General features: G+C 38.5%; 1 protein-coding gene across 1 annotated transcript in view; it reads right to left on the reverse strand.

The window, feature by feature from the left end:
- LOC111056609 overlaps positions 1-20,887 on the reverse strand; it is a 121,429-nt gene that overhangs the window by 24,307 nt on the left and 76,235 nt on the right. The window contains exon 4 of the mRNA XM_039424751.1: positions 4,447-4,701. Within this exon, the coding sequence (XP_039280685.1) occupies positions 4,447-4,701 (255 nt within the window). The remainder of the gene's footprint in view (positions 1-4,446; positions 4,702-20,887) is intronic.

A 20,887-nucleotide genomic window follows, 5' to 3' on the forward strand; every position in this document is an offset into this window, starting at 1 on the left:
CCCATTTCTTCCATAACTTTCACTTTGGAAATATATCCTTCATTGAAAGACGAAACAGCTTCATATACACCTAACTCAAGGACAGGAAGGGTCACAAAAGTACGTTTTGGTACACGAGTCCAAATCAGATTGTTCAAGGACTCGTTGGGATTTTGCGTCTTGCCCTTCAAACATTTTTCTAGAAGTAGAGGATCAGCCAATGATTTGAATACAGGTTTTATCGCTGACATGATGATTTCAGGTATGTGGAAGTGGTTCTTGTGGTCATATACTGCATTTTCCATTGCAGCTTTATGGAATTTGCACCAGGTATTGGCATCCTTGGGACAAAGTTGATGGGTTGGATTTTCATTTGTTGACTGAACATGGAAATATGTAGCCCATATTGCTCTCTGCATATCTTTTACACTGTGAGTGTTCCTTCTTATTGCCAACCCATAGAAAATTTGGAGTTTTTTTACTCTCTCACCTGTCAGACGTCCTTTTCCTTTGAGAGGTTTTCCGTCACTCAACTTTTCATTTCTCAGTTTGAAAAGTCGTGTCCCCATACGTTTTTGGATGTGGCCAATACACTCAAGTTTGTGTATAGAGACATCCTGACCATAAGGCTGTGCCTCACAAACTGCCTGATATCCTTTGGAATCTCCATCACCCAAATATTCGGTATACTTTACATTATACTTGGGCATGGAGCGGCTGAAAAGTTTGATGGCACCATCAATTTCCATCCCCCCACTTGTACCACGGTAGTTGGCTTGGCAGTCATCTTCGTGAATATTTTCAAGCCTTTGTGGGCATTTGCAATATTTTGATAAAGCACAAATATCTAGAACCTTACCAGTGTCCACTGATGTGAGAGAAACTATGCCATTTAGCGAAGAGAAGCCTCGCTTTTGCCAAGAGCCATCTAAAGCTACACACAGATTTCTATCATCACTGTTTTCAGCACATGCTTCCTCAACTGCAGACTTCATCGACTCTTCACACACAGATTTCACAGTTGAAGTTAGGGCTTTCTCATGAAGGGAAAACATTGTCGGTGGAGCAGATAAGTTCATGATACCACACAGACTTTGAGCACTTTTATATCCTTTACCAATTGTTCGCATACCTAATATGAGCCTAAGGTTCAAGTCATAAAATGTATGACTTTTATTATCATCATTATTCACCTGAATAGGCCTATCAACTTTTTTACAGTTCTCAAATGTTTTTACAGATTCACAGTTCTTGCACAATATTTTTATTTGTGAAGCTAGGCCTACAATTGACTTCCTACTTATGTGTAGTGGATGATTACAAAACTTACAAACTGCAATGTCATGTAGCATCAATTCAAGAACGTCTAAATCAATTATTTCGTAGCACTGAATGTCATTTCTATCATTATATTTGTCAAGGTTCTGACTTAGTTTTATCTTTGAGCTGGAAGGTTGATAATGATCATGTTTTTCTTTCTGGATGGGTGTAGATGTAGCTGCTTCATCAGTTGATTTGGCTACAACTTTCTTCCGTTTATAAGACAAGCGTCTTGTTCCAACTTTCTTTTTATTTCCCATTGTATTACACAATAAAACTATAAAATGTACTTACAAATCACTTTGACTTTGTTTTTTTAGACACAACCAAACACCAAAAATCGAAAACTATAAAAATCGCATCCAACATAACCGCAAACCGCAATTCAATAACAACAACACTATTCACCTTCAACTACACATGTTCGTATCATTGCCAACATAACAATGTACATCATAGCGAAAGAATTGTGAAAATCGCTTGATGCATTCAAAAGTTATACTGTTTTGAAATATTTGGTAATTTTCTTGAAATCAAAGTTAGAAAAAGGATTGTAGAGTATTAAAAAATACCAATTTTCATTGTGAAATAAACATGCAAATATCAAGTATCTTATATGAATGCATTCAGAAAACCAAGATCTATTCAATGGCGCCAAAATTCAAAAATCGACAAAAAATTTTTTTTTGCCTTTTTGGGTGCCGTTTTAACGTCATTCAATGTAAATTAGTGTATAAGCCAGATAAGTTTATGTAAAATTGCGATTTGAATGAATGAACTACCTTATTTAGTCAATCAGCCTGATCACTATTTCTTCTTTGAGGAATATTGAAATAATTCTCAACTGTTTCTTTTTGATGAAATTGTAATAATATCTCTACAATGTTTACTTTTCTCACTAGTTAGGCTTTCTCCCTGCCACTCACTCACTCTCTCTCTCACACACACACTTTTCCATCATCATTCTCTCTCACTTTCAGTCTCTCTCTGCCCGTTATGATTGTCGCGCAACTTGTTGCTACAAGAAACGATTGTTGTAATTGAAATGTCGGTGGCGGCTTGGCTTGGATTGCGTGGGTTCCCATCCTTTCTTGGGCGGACGAAATGCATAATCAACTTGTTGAAACCTCATTTACAAATGTTCAGCGGTCGGCCCTGAATATATTTAGCGGAGGATTTACGGCTTTTGATTCCTGTCTTCTACACCATAATCCCCTGTTTTCCTTCTGCATAAGGAGAAGTTGGATTATAAGTTTCAAGTTGGTAAGTAAGAAGTTGAAGCTTTCGAATGGAATGAAGTGGGAGAGTTACACAAATACAAATGTAGTGAACGGAAGATCAAATTCTGAGCTCTGAGGGATGTTATACATTGATCAAGTACTAATCTCCAATAGAAATCTCATATTTCTAATCAATATGACTTATTTTTTAGAGACTGGTTTTCATTAGTATAGTTCCCTGGGCAAGTACTATATATCTTGTGAACTCTCGCAATGAAAACGTTCATGGTAGAGTAATAGTTTCTAGTAAAGTAGAGTGGGATAGCACCGTGGGATAGTTCTCTACCACTTCTACTAGCCTTCTCCCACCACCGCTTCTCACTCCACTCTACCACTAGTATGCTAATGAAAACAGACTCGAGCTAGTAGAGTAGAGTATGTTCAGAGTAGAGTAGAGTTAGTTCTGTTCACTAGACAACACACTTCACCTACTATTCTCAATTGTTACTCTACCAAGTAAGTAGAGTAGAGTTAGCTCGGTAGAGTTAGTATGCCAGTTACTCGACCACTGACTCTGCTAGTGGAAACCAGACTCAATGATTATATTGAAACTAATCTGAAACTCTGAGGATTCAGTTGATGATATACAAACCCAAAATCAATTTATTCTACAAACGATGCTTATTGTATTGTAAGTTGAAACTGTAACATGGATGAAGAGTTAAATAGAATTGGAAGAGCCCATTAACTTTGTCACTCAAATACTGACAAGAAGTCATTCATATTTATTGCGGTTGATGCCCATATGAATTTGTGCTTGGGTAATTGAAAGAGTGTGTGTGATTGCATGAGATGTTCAAACGTCCATGCCTATCGGCGGCATTCGAACCCACGACCAGGTAGCACTAGCAGACTGAAGGGTGCAACGTCTTTAGCCTCGCACATACACATCGATTTTTGTTCGTACGGTATTTTGCCGTCCTTATGAATTCTATCTGATCAAACAGATGATGTTTGACAAGTTCCGTCTAATCTGATAGAATTCATAAGGACGGCAAAATATCGTACGAACAGAAATCGATGTGTGTGTGCGGAGCTTGAGGGTACAAACAGAACAGTCAGGTTGTTAAGTAGCTAGCCATCGACCTCCTATAACAGTAATATCTATAATATTGATGACTCTAATGTTTCCATCATCGCATTTCTCTCTAAAAGCATCTCTAGTGGCATCGATGTTCACCTCGACTTTAGTCGTCTCTGCTCACATTCTATTTGAAGTAATAAAATAGTGTGTTATTACATCGCAATTTGGAATGGATCAAGAAATCTCCATCTTCAATAGGAGTACTTTTTCAGTGAAAATCCTAGAGTAATTAAACGGCATCATAGTTTGTTATTGTATTCATAAGGATGTGCAGTCTACTCAGTGCATGAATCTGAGAAAACAGTGTCGTCTTTCTTCCATGCTACGCATATTCCAGTTCTTTTAATTCATCGTTCAGTTTATTATGGTCATTAAATTTTAGTTATCGGGATTTGAAAAACTTATGGCAATCGCACACATCAACAGACAGGAGGAGAATCCCTCCTTAGGTATTCGAATGTTGCAACAATCTTCGACCATATCAACAAATCCTAGAATCCTAGATACATAGAATCTATCTCCCTATAGGCCAATATGGTCGAAGCAACTCACATAAAACGTTCTGTCTGTACATTTCTGCTCGCATATAAATGCAAACGTTTCTTTTTTTTCATCTGTCTGCACAAGTATTTTTGAAATTGGAATTTCATATGAATTAAGTTGTTCCAGTCTAATCTATTCTACGTCTGTCTGCTGCTGTGTGTCAATTCTACCACATCTCAGAATTTCAATTTAGAGATTGAATCTTTCAAATTTGGACATTTTTTGAAACAGAATCCTCACCTCGACGGTTCGCAGCTGTTTGACAAGCGGCGTCTCGTACTTGATGCGATCAAAGTCCTCCTGCGTGAACAGCTGTTCGTTGGAGATGTCCTTGGCGATCTCCTGGAGGCGGCGATGTCGCTCGGCCTCCTCGAGGTCCAGTTCGACTGCGAGCTCTGACTCCTCATGATCGGGAACCTCGCGGTCGCGCGCTGCCTCCCTCGCCGTCTCGTAGTCCAGGTCGCGAAGGGCCTTCGGGAGACGTGCCTTCGATTGCTGAGGAACAAATAACTTGTCAAATTTATGCCAGATTTTGTTAGGTAGATGAATTCTGTTGTTGATAGATATTTTGTTGGGTAGATTAAATCTGTTGATAGATATTTTGTTAGGTAGATTAATTCTGTTGTTGATATATATTCTGTTAGGTAGATTAATTCTGTTGTTCATCTCAATTGAATTGAATCGTTGTTTCCATTTCAATTCAATTTATGTCACCAAAAATACAAAAACAATACAAATTTGTGAAAATTGAGAGAAATATAATAATAATTAAAATTCTAAATAGCTATTTCAACTATCTCATTCCTATACGGCTGGAGATGAAGACTGCTGGTATAAGTGAGACACTTCTTCGCTAGTAGGAGTAGAAACTCTTAGTATTGTTTTCAAATCTCAAGCTGAATAATTCAAAATGGAATCTTCTCATGTAGACAATGTGAAGTATATTTACCATCAATTCTATTCATTTTGAATTAATCTTGACAGTGATGGATAGTTTTAGATGGATTAATAATGAAATTTCATAATTTGGTGGAAATATTTTTGTATCAAAGTTATTTAATTCTTCATAGCCAACAAAAGTTTTGGCAACAGTGCAGAGTTGGGAAGGATAGAGATATCCGATACTTTGTCTAATTACAAACAAGGATAGCAAACCAATGCTAATCAAGCGCTAACTTTAAAACTTGACTCTCATTTTAGTTGTTATGATGAGAGATAACTCCAACTAAAATAACTATATCTATGGCTTATTACAGGTAATTCAATATATATCTCGTTTAAAAATAGGTTGAGAAGAAAAAACTAGTCAAAATCAACTGTGTGACATATTCCCGGAAAATATCTTCAAATCAAATCACTAATTGCACAAAAAATACATGTGTCTTTGGTAGGTTTTCATTTATGCAGCAGCTAAGCGTCCTTCTGCGAATTGCAATAGTCAAAATGAGCATCATAAAGGTTAGAGATAAATAGGAACTAGGGAAAAAAGTGGAGCTGAAATAAGGTTATTTAGAAACAAATTGTGTTGACGTTCCAGGGTTCCGTAGCTAGTCTCAATCCACTGATTCTTTGGTGTATTTCCATTTTATTGCCGGGCAATGTCACTGGCTTGAATCTCTGTGATCAGGGAGAGGACCAATGATTCATTCATTCGTGATTATCCTTGAGAATCTCCACTAGAGAAAGTTTATCTGATCACGGACTATCAAGTTAGAGTTGTTCAATTCTTATATTGTAATCTAACTAATTTTAAGCTGTACGGTATGTGATTTTCACTCCGAATTCATAATATGAAATGTTAAAATGACCCTTTTTTTGATTGAGCGAAGTGAGGTCTAAGATTCAAGTCGATGGTTTTGCATTTATCTTTATGTTTAAATGTTCCGCATTTACGGCGAAAATCGGTGATAGATTTTCATGAAATTTGACAGGTATGTGGCGAATCATCTGATTGCCACCTGTGATGTTTTCAACTGGCATAGTTTGTTTATCACTTGTAACAGTTTTATTCCCATATTTATCCAGAGTTCAATTTTGTCATTCCAACATCAAAATTATTTCATCATTTATTTATCAAATCAAATTCCTATAGGTATGTTCCTTTTTAAATTGTGCGTCGACGTATATACAAGGTTTTTGGAAATGTTGCATTTCAAGGATAATATAAAAGGAGAAGGAGCATCCATCATACACCAAGATTAGAGTGAAAATCAGACTATAGAATAATCAATCATCATAGATCAGCTGTCGAGTGGATTATAAATTGCATGCAATGACGCATGCAATTCAATATCTCAATGTAACTTAATCGAAAAACAGCTATTGTGTGGACTATTAATTATATGCAGTGAGGCATGCAATTGATAACTTGAAGTAGCATAGTATTTTCTCCCGATTTTTCTCTGCTTTCAACTCGGTAAGCTTTTGATGGTGGTTGCATAGCTGTTCACATCAAATTATAAGCATTGTCGATACAACAACCCAAATAGCCATTAGTAGTTCATACACAGATATCTCGCCGACACGACAGGACAGGACAGAATTCACTCTGATGGACAGTATAAGAGGTGACTGTGGTTTATAACTGCGCGAGGTCTACTGTTCACAGAACTACTAGTATTCAACTTAGAGAGATTGTGAGCATGGGAGGAAGATTGAGGAATCCAATAATAGAAAGCTCCATGACCGTGAATCAGCCAAGAATTCACATTTGGTTTCATCATGCAGAAATGAGTGGATGAGAATAATAGCAACAATATTAGAACTTGGATAATCATTCAAAAAAGTCTATACAAATAAAATGAACCCCCAGATACCGGTAATATGCACCTACATTTTTAAGGAAAACTAGCAGGTAACCCGTGCTTCGCAAGAGTCTAATTGAAAACTTGACCAACTGAAATATTGAAGAATTTAAAATACGCCTAGAACCATCTTCGGTAAATTGAGTACTTATATGCAAAATATCAAGTTAATCAGTCTGATAGTTCAGACATGATGGTGAGTCATTCTTCCCTTCATTATATTATAGAATATCATTCATTCCTGTAGTCAACCACAAGTAAATACTCCGATGAAAATTGGAACTCAGTAACTTCTTATCACGCACCAAGACGTTGTCAATTGGTCAAGTGTAGGTATTATACGGTATTGAGAAATATTGATTAACTCTCATTTATAACAGCTGTGGACAACGTTGGTCAACTCTTACTTAGCAAAGCTGTACCACTTCCTCCGTAAACAAAGCCATAGTTCATTCGTGTGACGTCAGCACAGGAATAAAAAAACACCAAAAAAAAATCGTTGATTCTAGCTGATCTATATCAGCTAGTGTTTTTATTAAATAATACAGAATTCGGCCATTTGTCGTTATATTTATATTCAGATATATTTAATGATTCATTTACTTAAATTGCGTTGGATCTCCAACACTCACCAAGACTCGATAAATTTCTCAAAACACCATCATAGTTTCAAACAAACTCGATAAATTAAATGAATAAAAATATTGATCTGAGTACCCTTTTACATTATTTTGTCACGAAAATAATTTACTCCGCCTAAGGCCCGCCGCAAATTAGACCCACGCTAATCCACAAAAAGCAACCCACGCCGTGGGATGTTTTGTAAACCATTGCTATAGAATTATTCATTATCAATCAGCTGACAAGTGGATTATTCATTGCATGTATTACACAGATGTCTGGAGAAGCCTAGCAATGGTTTACAAAACATCCCACGGCGTGGGTAAATCACCCTGAAGACTTCTGCTACTGCAAATATTGACAACAGGGTAATTATATTTTCGTTTGGTGAGAGAGTTCTTGATACAATATCATATTGTCACTTTAAAATTGTGCTGAAACGAAATATCTGTGGATTAATCATTGTATGTATTATTATCATTACACAGATGTCTGGAGCAATGGTTTACAAAACATATCACGGCGTGGGTTGCTTTTTGTGGATTAGCGTGGGTCTACTTTGCGGCGGGTCTAACTCTCAATCTCTATACACAATCTATATAATAATATCAGATAATGAATGACATAATATATACAGGAAGATAATAATTATAATAACGGAGAGAAGGAATCTTCATTACTATGAGTTTCAAGCTATCTCCAGATTGTGGGTGGGAGATAACACAGAGATTCTCCTAACAGAGGATATTGAATTCCTGTATTGATTATTGGTAATGGAGCCAAACTCCTGGTTTGTATCATTCGACAACACTACGTCATCAATTACATTATAATTATTGCATACTGCAATTATTACTGACCGTCCTCTACGATAATAGACCATGACCCATTAACCTACTTCTGCCCGAGTTCAACTTGGTCTAAATGGGTCAATAGCATACTAAAAGTGAGTTTGAAACAATTTATAACCATACAAAGCCCAGCTTCTCCTATTCCAGAGAACGGGATCTATCAATACTGAGGTTGTAATGTGATGATTGAGATTGTATACACATCTGTGTAATCACTTGTCAGCTGATTTATGATGAATAATAATTCTATAGTCTGATTTTTACTCCAATATTGGCGTATGAAGGAGGCTCCTTCTTCCTTTTATATTATCCTTGAAATGTAATATTTTCAAAAACCTTGCATATACGTCGACGCGCAATTAAAAAAGGAACATACCTGTCAAATTTCATGAAAATCAATTACCGCGTTTCGCCGTAAATGCGCAACATATTAACATTCAGAGAAATGCCAAACCGTCGACTTGAATCTTGATCTCACTTCGCTCGGTCATTAAACAATATTTCTGACCATTGACAATAGTAAGAGTTTCCAGCACGGTGGAATTTATCACGTAGCTTACTGAAACTTCAACTCAAGAGTGTAAAGAATATCTAGTATCAAGAAAACCTAATTCTAAAACGTTGATATATTTAAGCCCAGCACACACACATCGATTTTTGTTCGTACGATATTTTGCTGTACTTATGAATTCTATCAGATTAAACGGAACTTGACATACATCATCTGTTTGAAATCATAGAATAATAAGGACGTCAAAATATCGTATGAACAAAAATCTATGTGTTTGTAGACGTTGAGATTTCATTTGAAACCTCATGATAATGAGGTGAGAATGAATAAAAGACAAGAATGAAAAAGTAATAATTAAGAAAACATCCAGGAGTAAAGACAACATTTCATTTTTATCTCATCAAAATAGTACATAGTTGAGAGACAATCCTATCTTTCCGCTGTTTTGTTCTTAATTTGGATTATCCTAGAGCTGGGTTGGGATAATTATATTAGTTCAACCAAATTATATGTTGCAACCCATCTTGAGGATTCAAGACAGTATAAATATACTATATTATTATACATTCCAAAAAGTAATATCGGGGACCGAGCTTCGCTCAGGAGTACAAAAGCATGAAAAATCTATTACGAAAGAAGAAATTATAACATTCATAGTTCATACAAAAATGTTCTATCTAATCACAGTAAATTGAGATTAATTCCCAGAGGAATGCAAATATTTCCCTTTCAAAGGCCCGGTTGCACAAAAGCCAGTTAATCTTCAATCCTGAATAATTTCATATGAACCAAATCAGAGAAGACCATTTCAAAAAGATGGATCTACTGGAATTAATCAAGATTAAAAATAAACTGGCTTTTTGCAACCGGCTCCAAGTACCTGATTGAATGATTACAAAAGTTCAACAGCTGAGTCATAATTTTGACACAGTCCCACACACATGAACTCGCTCACTCACTTTCATCATCAACAAACGACGAAATAATTATTATCAGCTGTTTTCCCATGGATAAATAATAATGATCCTTTTAATGTCCTTCAGCTTGTTTTCCCAGGGATGATACCTAGTGCAATCGAATTCTGATATTGTAAACCTACAATGTTCTGATTTTCGTGAGAATCGTTAGAGCCGTTTTCGATATCCGGTGAAATACAAACATATAAACAGAAATTGCTCGTTTAATAGTATAGGATCTCGACATTATAAAAAGTCACTGAAAAACTAGTTACAAAAAAAAAACTAACATCAAAGATCAAACCCAATATTATAGAAACTTACAGAAGGAATAATTTGACTTTCAAACGTGATTTACAGTATTGAACAAAGCCTTGATGGTGTTGCGTGGAAAAATTGGATTTATTAACCTAGCAGAGAGCTGCGTAACAAATCATACTGGTTCATCCTCTGACGCTCTTGGCCTATACAGGTTTCAGTACAGTCTCCTGTGTAAATCACCTGCAAAATTCAGATAGTCTCTACAAAAACTACGTTGAATATAGCCTGTTATGCTTCCTGTTCACCAATCTGGGCGTACCTGTATTTCATGCGATGATTTATTGATTATGGGTTAAATGTTGAAATTTTATTCTTGTTTCGAATTTTCTTCATTAAGCAGTCAAATTGTGTACCAGTTAATCAATTAATAAATTATTTTTGAGGTGATGATACAAAAATTCTTGTGCCAGAGAAAGTGTTATTGACTATTAAATAAAAATACTAAGAGATTGTCAAAAACCACAGATCTATTGATACTTAGAAAGACCGGATTCGGTTGTTACGCCATTGTCAATCTCTGATAAACTGAGATTGTTTCTAAACGTGGATTGTTTATCAGAGATTGACAATGGTGTAACAACCGAAACCGGTCTTTCTAAGTATCAATAAATCTGTGGTTTTTGATAATTCCTTGGTTTTTTATCTAATATGAATAATTACCACGATATCAACTCATCAACTACACAAAACGCATTATTGACTACTTGGAAATAATTTCTCGACTTGGAAAATAATACTCATTTTAGACCGATTTTCTTCTTGGTTAATACAATTTATTTCTGAACGGTTATAATCCTACCTCTCCTGAATCTGAATTGATCTACTATTCATTTAAAACATCTATTACATTTATTTCAATGTGAACGGTTCCCTAAAACGTTGAGTAAAGCTGTCACAAAGTAAAATTGTGACGGAAAATATTGTTAAATAATTAATAATATTAAAGAAAGACGCTCGGCTATCAGCAATGCTAGCCGACCGCGGAGATAAGGAAGGTACCGATGGCGCACCATCTTCCGCGCATCGAGACGATTTCCACCGCCTCTGGCGGCGGCACAACTCCATCCCCTCCACTTTGGGGGAGTATTTAAAGGCCGGACGAGCCCCAGACCACAGCATTCCGCTCACAACCTTCCTGCTCCTTGTACAGCGGCCCGTTGGCTGCCGTACGTCCCTAACCTTCCATCTCCCTAGGGCACAGCGGACCGTTGTCTGCCGTCCCTGTCCTCCCATCTCCCTAGGGCACAGCGGACCGTTGTCTGCCGTCCCTGTCCTCCCATTCCCCAGGGCACAGCGGACCGTTGTCTGCCGTCCCTGACCTTCCATCTCCCTAGGGCACAGCGGACCGTTGTCTGCCGTCCCTGTCCTCCCATCACCCTAGGGCACAGCGGACCGTTGTCTGCCGTCCCTGTCCTCCCATCACCCTAGGGCACAGCGGACCGTTGTCTGCCGTCCCTGTCCTCCCATTTCCCCAGGGCATAGCGGACCGTTGTCTGCCGTCCCTGTCTTTCCATCTCCTTAGGGCACAGCGGACCGTTGTCTGCCGTCCCTGTCCTCCCATCTCCCTAGGGCACAGCGGACCGTTGTCTGCCGTCCCTATCCTGTCTGTCCTTCCTTTTCCTACTCCACTGGAGCAGAACCGAGGCCGTAAGGCCGATACAAAATTACATCAAAGTGGTGTCATCAGAGAAGAGAGCGTCCTTCACGCCGTCAGAAGCACCAGGAGGTGCTGTTCACGCCAGCTGAGGCACAAAGAAGAAGGAAGAGGAACTTCGACTTGCCTCCTTTCCCCGCCCACATTACGACTGAGCGAAGTCATCCAGGAGCAACACCTGGGTATCAATCACCCACCTCTGAAGCTACTCAGGGTGTACGTGATAGATTGGCGCCCGCACTTGGGGCACGAGGCAACGAAGTAAGAATCATGAGTGAACAGGGAGAGTCTGATTCAGATGCTCAACACCAGGAGCTGACAGAGGATCAGTCGGTTGAGGACGTAAACCCCTTGGTGATAGCCGACCCCAGAGTTTCCTGGATCTATAAATTGAAAAAGGAAGAAGCATTCAATCTTCTACAAGATTGGGGCATAGTGTCATCTGGAACACTTGCTGAGTTGAGAAGGTTGTTAGTAGAACAACATAAGAAGATGGCTGTACGTTATCCCAGCCCAAGACCCGGAATATTGAGCAGAAGCAGTGAGGAATCCGGACACTCAGCAACAGGTACTCTTGCTGAAGTTGGAACCAACATTCACACAAACCCCCTCATGGACCCAGGGGCGGTATGTGACAAAGTAAGAAGCTGGAGACTGTCATTCGATGGCCAATCAGATGCTCCCAGCTTCTTAGAAAGGCTAGACGAGCTACAACAAGCCTATGGGCTCACTGGCAACCAACTACTAGTCGCGCTACCTGAATTACTTGTTGGTAAAGCTACCCTATGGATGCGTAATCGTTGTGACCAGTGGAAATCATGGGACAATTTTGTGACAGATTTCAGATCACGCTACTACCCACTTACCTATGAGGAGGACCTCGAGAATCTAATTCAGGCAAGGAAGCAAAGGGAAGGTGAATCGTTTGACGAATTTCTCGAAGATGTACTGACACTCATGAGGCGTCGAGGAGGTTTTACAGACGAGAATAAATTACAGAGAGTGTATAAGAATCTCCTCTCACGGTACAAATTGTATATTCGGCAATCAAATGTTCATAGTATCAACGAATTGGAAAAATTCGCGAGGGAGTATGAACAAATAAAAGCAGAGGAGAAACAGAATAGACAGAATTCGAGGGTTCACATGATTGAGGACACGAAAAAGATTACAAGGCTCAAGGTTGAGACAGTTATAACCCCTACTAGTAACAGACCATCTCTTAGTGAGTCTGAACCCATGTGTGGGCAATACAAGAGACCGGAGCACTGGAGATCACACTGTCCCGATATCCCACCATGTAAAAGGTGCAGAAAGAGAGCACTGAAATGTGTCTGTGATGTGCAGAAGGAGAATAAAACTCCGAACAAGACAGCAGTGATGCGAATGGCACACAGGATTCCTGTGATTGAAGAGTCATCAAGGGACTACAGACTATTCATTACTGTGACAATCGGTGGTAAAAAGTGTCGGGCAATGCTAGATAGTGGCGCTGAAGCTAATTATATGAGTAATGAGGTTTATGAAGTTCTCCAAAAAATAGGGATGATAAGGAAGGTACCAACTCATCACCACACAATATTAGCTGATGGAAGATCTACCCCATTAAATGGGAAGCTGACAACTAATGTTACTATAGGACAAATCACAGTTCCACTAGTGGCGTCTATAATGGAAGGACTTGGACAAGAGTTGCTATTAGGCATGGAATTTATGCGTGAAAACAGAGTGAATATTCACACATTCACGAGAGAGGTAGAGTGGGATCCTCCCCAACTGAATCCTACAAGTCCGCTAATAATGTCGCGATCTCTCTTATTAGGGACTAAGACAACAGCAGTCCCAACAATATCAGCTGTACAATCCGAATCTCAGGACAACAAGGATTGCGACAGAAGGATGTTCAAGCAGGATGGTTTGAACAGAGTCGAACTCAATGCCTTGATTGATAGCAAAGCAGAGTTGTCATATGTTCCAAGGCAAGCATCCTGGGGCAAAATAGTGATGGATCACAGGAATGAGATGACTGACTCTGAACGGCAGGCCACGATTCATGCCCCAGCCACCAACACAAGTGGTGAATCCGAGAGGGATGTGGAAGAGTCAATACCACCCCCTACTGTCATGGATGTGGAGGAGTCAATACCCTCCTTAACTGAAATGGATGTGAAAGAGCAAACGCAGTCTTCAACTACCAATGAAGTAGTCCCACCATCAAAGGAACCCAGACCAGGCCCCTCTCGAAATATGGATCCAGTGCTGTGCCACCGCAACACAACATCAGGCAAGCGCAAACGGGCCGGCAAGCCACGCATAAAAGTCCAATTATCAAATGGACGATGTAAATATGTACCTGTGGACCAGGTATAGATGAAGCTTATAGCGAGTGTCATACACCTCTAAAGGTGATGCCTGAGAGGTGTACACCTCTTAAGGTGATGCCTAGATGGCTCACGCCTTTAAAGGTGGTGCCATAGAGGGCTCCGAACCCCCCCCCCCCAAGTAGGAGTGGGGTGTCACAAAGTAAAATTGTGACGGGAAATATTGTTAAATAATTAATAATATTGAAGAAAGACGCTCGGCTATCAGCAATGCTAGCCGACCGCGGAGATAAGGAAGGTACCGATGATGCACTATCTTCCGCACATCGAGACGATTTCCACCGCCTCTGGCGGCGGCACAACTTCATCCCCTCCACTTTGGAGGAGTATTTAAAGGCCGGACGAGCCCCAGACCACAGCATTCCGCTCACAACCTTCCTGCTCCTTTTACAGCGGCCCATTGGCTGCCGTACGTCCCTAACCTTCCATCTCCCTAGGGCACAGCGGACCGTTGTCTGCCGCCCCTGTCCTCCCATCTCCCTAGGGCACAGCGGACCGTTGTCTGCCGTCCCTGTCCTCCCATTTCCCCAGGGCACAGCGGACCGTTGTCTGCCGTCCCTGACCTTCCATCTCCCTAGGGCACAGCGGACCGTTGTCTGCCGTCCCTGTCCTCCCATCACCCTAGGGCACAGCGGACCGTTGTCTGCCGTCCCTGTCCTCCCATCACCCTAGGGCACAGCGGACCGTTGTCTGCCGTCACTGTCCTCCCATTTCCCCAGGGCACAGCGGACCGTTGTCTGCCGTCCCTGTCTTTCCATCTCCTTAGGGCACAGCGGACCGTTGTCTGCCGTCCCTGTCCTCCCATCTCCCTAGGGCACAGCGGACCGTTGTCTGCCGTCCTTGTCCTCCCTTCTCCCCAGGGCACAGCGGACCGTTGTCTGCCGTCACTGTCCTCCCATTTCCCCAGGGCACAGCGGACCGTTGTCTGCCGTCCCTATTCTTTCCATCTCCCCAGGGCACAGCGGACCGTTGTCTGCCGTCCCTATTCTTCCTTCTCCCTAGGGCACAGCGGACCGTTGTCTGCCGTCCCTATCCTGTCTGTCCTTCCTTTTCCTACTCCACTGGAGCGGAACCGAGGCCGTAAGGCCGATACAAAATTACATCAAAGTGGTGTCATCAGAGAAGAGAGCGTCCTTCACGCCATCAGAAGCACCAGGAGGTGCTGTTCACGCCAGCTGAGGCACAAAGAAGAAGGAAGAGGAACTTCGACTTGCCTCCTTTCCCCGCCCACATTACGACTGAGCGAAGTCATCCAGGAGCAACACCTGGGTATCAATCACCCACCTCTGAAGCTACTCAGGGTGTACGAGATAAAGCCAACCAATCACATGCTGAAGTTTTGAAGTATTAGTGCACGCCTATATTTCACGCAATGATTGGCTGATGAGAAGTAGTCGCCATTTTGGTTAACAGAACCGTTTCCACCAATGAGAGAGCTAGTAGCTCTGTTCCCCACATTCAGTGGAGAAAGAGAAGGAGAAGTAGTAGAAAAATGAGTAGTAGTAGTAGTAGTAGAAGGAATAATACAGAATAAGAAGAACAATAAGGAGAAGAAGAAGAAGAAGAAGAAGAAGAAGAAGAAAAAGAAAAAGCGGTAGAAGAAGCTCAATGAAAACGATAATGTGAACATCAATAACGACTGTTGACTACATTTTGCGATATTTATACTATTGAAAATCCAATTTTGTTTGTACTTATTCAAACATGGATATTGTGATCATTGATAGAATCTGAATATTTATTACTCTAAATATTGGTGTTCACTCATTACGGACAATAAGGAGAAGAAAAAAAGAGAAAGAGGAAGAAGAAGCTCAATGAATACTATAATATAAACATAAGTTAATCTTTGACGGCTGTTGACTACATTAGGCGATAATACAGAGCTTCAGAGCTTCGCTCTGGAGTACAAAAGCATAAAAAATTTATAACGAAAGAAGAAATTATAATAACATTCATACAGAAATGTTCTATCTAATCACAGTAAATTGAGATTAATTCCCAAGGGGAAGGCAAAAATTTCCCTCACAAAGGCCCAGTTGCACAAAAGCTGGTTAAATATCAATCCTAATTAACTTCAAGTGAACCAAATCAGAGAAGACCATTTCAAAAAGATAGATCTACTGCAATTGATCAGGATTGGAAATAAACCGGCTTTTTTGCAACCGGCACTAAGTACCTGATTGAATGATTACAAAAGTTCAACAGCTAAGTCATAATTTTGACACAGTCCCACACACATGAACTTGCTCACTCACTTCCATCACCAACAGACGACGAAATAATTATTATCATCTGTTTTTCCAAGGATGAATAATAGTTACCCTTTTAATGTCCTTCAGAGAGTTTTTCCAGAGATAAGACCTAGTGCAATCGAATCTTTATATTATAAACCTACTATGTTCTGAATTTCGTGAGAATCGTTAGAGCCGTTTTCGAGATCCGGTGAAATACAAACATGTAAACATCTAAAATTCCGAACATATAAACAGAAGTTTCTCGTTTAATAGTATAGGATTTTTACCGTTAACTATTGAAAAACCAACTTTTTAAAACTTTTTCAAATATGGATATTGTGTACATTGATGAAATCTAAATACGTATTACTCTAAATAATGGTAGTTACTCAAAGTTATTCTATTTTGTGTGTATTGTCCAAGATAATAATTTCATCATCTCATCCCAGAGATATTTTTTTATGTTCCAATCATATCACATTATATGGATGAAGGTAGGTTTTCCAAGAATTTTGAAATATTCTTTGTTATATCTTATGTCACCTTAGTCTGGAGAACCCAAAACTAAGGCTCAACAAGATTCTGAGTCCATAATCATGTGGCGTCCCAATTAGTGTGATAGGAGTTTCAGTAACCATTTTCGAAATTTGTCACTAAGAACCTGATACCCTTTTTGGGCGCCCCTTGTTATTTCCGCCCCAAACTGACTAATAAGATCATAAGACTGAATTTAGGACTACTTCCTTGTCATCAATACCTTTGAGAATAGAATTAAATCTACATTAATTAAACTCGTTCATAGGTGACTAAAGAGTATTCAGATCAGGGGATTCGTGCCGTGTTCCCGATTTCCCAGTAGATTTCCTGGCTTCTCACTCGTCTGACAGAATAATATCTACATAATAAATTGGAGCCTGATTTACATCTAATGCAAAGTGTTCCTCATCTGGATTTGACCTGCCTCAATAGTGATGAATTCAATGCAAGTGAGTAATAAAATCGAACTATATGAATTGAATGAATGAATTTATTGAATGAATGAATGAATTTTATTTGCCAAAAACAAAATACAAAAAAGCTTTACAAAAAATAAATATAAGTATATGCTACTGCACTTAAACCAAGATACATATATTTATTTAATTAGATATAATAACGAAATGATATCCTTTACAAACAATAGTTTTAAAATGAAAATTCAATTTATGATCACATGCATAAGTACAGTAGGTGAGGCAAAAACACCGGCAAAAGGAAGATTCCTTGTGCGCCAGTGTGAGTCGTGAATCAGCTTAATCAGGGATGTAATATATAAACTTGAATCTAGAGTATGAAGTGTTCGAAAATATAATTTATAATATGAAGTTGATTATTGTATAAAAGTCAACGATTGGAAATAATTCAAGTTTAGCCATGCCTCTATGGCTCTTTTTCTGTGTTTATTATTTCGGAAATTATTAAGTGGAAATTCACTTACTAGTATATTTATGAATTTACTGCTAATGTAGTAAAGTTGCCTTCTAAGAAGAGCTGATTTTGTGTTATATATTTCATATTTTCTTATTGTATTATGTCTAAGATTATAATTTATGTCATCGGCTAGAGGGAAATTATGCTCGTATTTAAAACAGTAATTTGTTATGCAACTAAGATATAACTGTCGTATAGTTTATATGCTTTAAAACTGTTCTAGATTTGAGATCATTTCTATTTGTGATGAGATTGGAAGAGTTTGTGCTATACGCTTCAAAACTGTTCTAGATTTAAGATCATTCCTATTTCGTAATAAGATTGGTGGAGTTTGTGCTATACGCTTCAAAACAGTTCTAGATTTAAGATCATTTCTATTTGTTATGAGATTGGAAGAGTTTGTGCTATACGCTTCAAAACTGTTCTAGATTTGAGATCATTTCTATTTGTAATAAGATTGGAAGAATTTGTGCTCCTACGTTTCAAAACTGTTCTAGATTTGAGATCATTTCTATTTGTAATGAGATTGGAAGAGTTTGTGCTATACTCTTCAAAACTGTTCTAGATTTAAGATCATTTCTATTTGTAATGAGATTGGAAGAGTTTGTACTATATGCTTCAAAACTGTTCTAGATTTGAGATGATTTCTATTTGTGATGAGATTGAAAGAGTTTGTGCTATAAGCTTCAAAACTGTTCTAGATTTGAGATCATTTCTTTTTGTAATAAGATTGGTAGAGTTTGTGCTATACGCTTCAAAACTGTTCTAGATTTAAGATTATTCCTATTTGTAAATAAGATTGGTAGAGTTTGTGCTATACGAGTCAAAACTGTTCTAGATTTAAGATTATTTCTATTTGTAATGAGATTGAATATTAATAAGTGGTTGGATTTGTAATAAGTTTGTGTTATGTATTAATCTGTGAGTGAGATTCAAGTGTTTTGTTATTTGATTGGGATTTTTCTATAATATCATCTTTGTAAGATGCGTACAGATTAATGCGCCACAAACACGCTCACTTCTCTTCCCGTCAGCTGATGCTTTGCTCATTTCTGTATCTTACTGTCTCTGTGAAAAAAGGAAGATTTAATAAGCTTAGCATCAGCTGATAAAAAGTGAAATGCGCGTGCTCGTGGCGGTCACGTCTGCATGCACCTTCAGCTAATACCACTCTCATAGACGGTGAGCGGATGCTAGAATGTAAATGAGTGAATACGTAATTGCTAGTGAAAAAATCATATCATGAAACAACAATATACCGTAAGGCATCATCTATGATAAAATTGAATATTTGTTTAATTATTATTGAACGAAAATCCTAAATAAATGCTGCAAATCACCCGAAATAAATGCTGCGAATATTTGTTTGTTTGTTCCCTATATGGACTTGAAAACTACTTGACAGAACGGCATGAAACTTTGGGAATATGTTTTGTGAATATTGGGGATGGTTTCTGACCAGAAATTTTTATGATGGGGCAAATAATAACTATTTATTAATCCATTTTACAGACCTATGTTTTCGAAATTGTCGGCCGAGCGGCTACCGAAGAACGGAAAGATGATTATGATTCAAGATCATAATGTGATAATATATATGATTCAGCATCTAAAGCTACCAGCTGTGATAAACACGTCACTCTGTGATAAATTGTTTACTGGTATTAAAACGGTAGTTTGGAGTTGGAGTTAGTGTAGTTTATTGGTACCAGCTGTAGATAATGGTTCCTTAGAAGACCTATACAAATAATTATCACTCCCCCTATCATTGGGAAACTGGAAAATGTTGGAAAAAATTATTCACCTCATGAAAGAGATTTGTTCATATTACATTCATAATTACTGAAGAATGACAGAATAATTTGCATTTTTTCGAATCTAGCTTAGCTTATATTCATCCTAAAATGGAAGATTGAAAGAATATGGAATTCTGTGTGATTCATCGTACATCGCATATTTCCTGGACCATCTATTGACAGTCAATAACTATGAAAACATTGAATTCATTTTTGAAACACTGATTTAACCTATCTATTTTTTCAATTTTTTCAACACTTTACTGATAGATATTAGTACTAACTAATTGAGAAGAACATGTTTTCGGAATAATAAATGTTGCATGAATAAGCACATAGGAAGGCTGTATTGAGATGTAAATGAGAATATTGATCAGATAAATTTCATGATTCACCAAATAATGAAGTCAAGTGTGACATGAGATACATTGACTTTTTGGCGGTACGAAGATCTCCGGTGTGCTAGTTCCTTATAATCTAATCAATGTGTGAATTCCATGGAGGCACTGCAAATCAAATTGATGTCACAAGAATGTAAATTCCATGAAAATACTGAAATTGAAATTGATGTCACAAGAATAGCCTAACATGAGAGTCAAATCATAGAGGGATTACTTTGACACAATTGAAATTCTATGGAACGTAAATGAAATCAAATGTATGTGGGTTAGAAGATCAAGTAAATTCCATTAAAGTGATAACTTACACGACTCATTCTATTGTGACAGGAGACAGGATGACTGAAGCCATATCAGTGACGAACTGAGCTGACTGAAAGACCAAACTCTGCTCTTTTGACTGTCTGTATTTCTAATTTACGACAGCAAATTCTATTGGCTGATTTTGAGCATGCAGAAAACTTATGTGAGCATTCAGACGGAGAGCTCGACCAATAGCAACTCCTCTGTTGCGTGCCTGATACGTGTTATTATCTGTAATGGTCGAAACCTTCTGTTCGATTGGAAGTATCGGTGAAGTCTCTTTGTCTTCAACTTTGGCAATAAGATTTGTGGGATTCATTATTTTCAGTGAATGTTTCCAGTTGTCACTGTCACGTATTCAGGTTTCATGACATACAA

This window comes from Nilaparvata lugens, chromosome 3 (genome assembly GCF_014356525.2).
Source record: "Nilaparvata lugens isolate BPH chromosome 3, ASM1435652v1, whole genome shotgun sequence".
In the NCBI taxonomy this organism is placed as follows: Eukaryota; Metazoa; Arthropoda; class Insecta; order Hemiptera; family Delphacidae; genus Nilaparvata; species Nilaparvata lugens.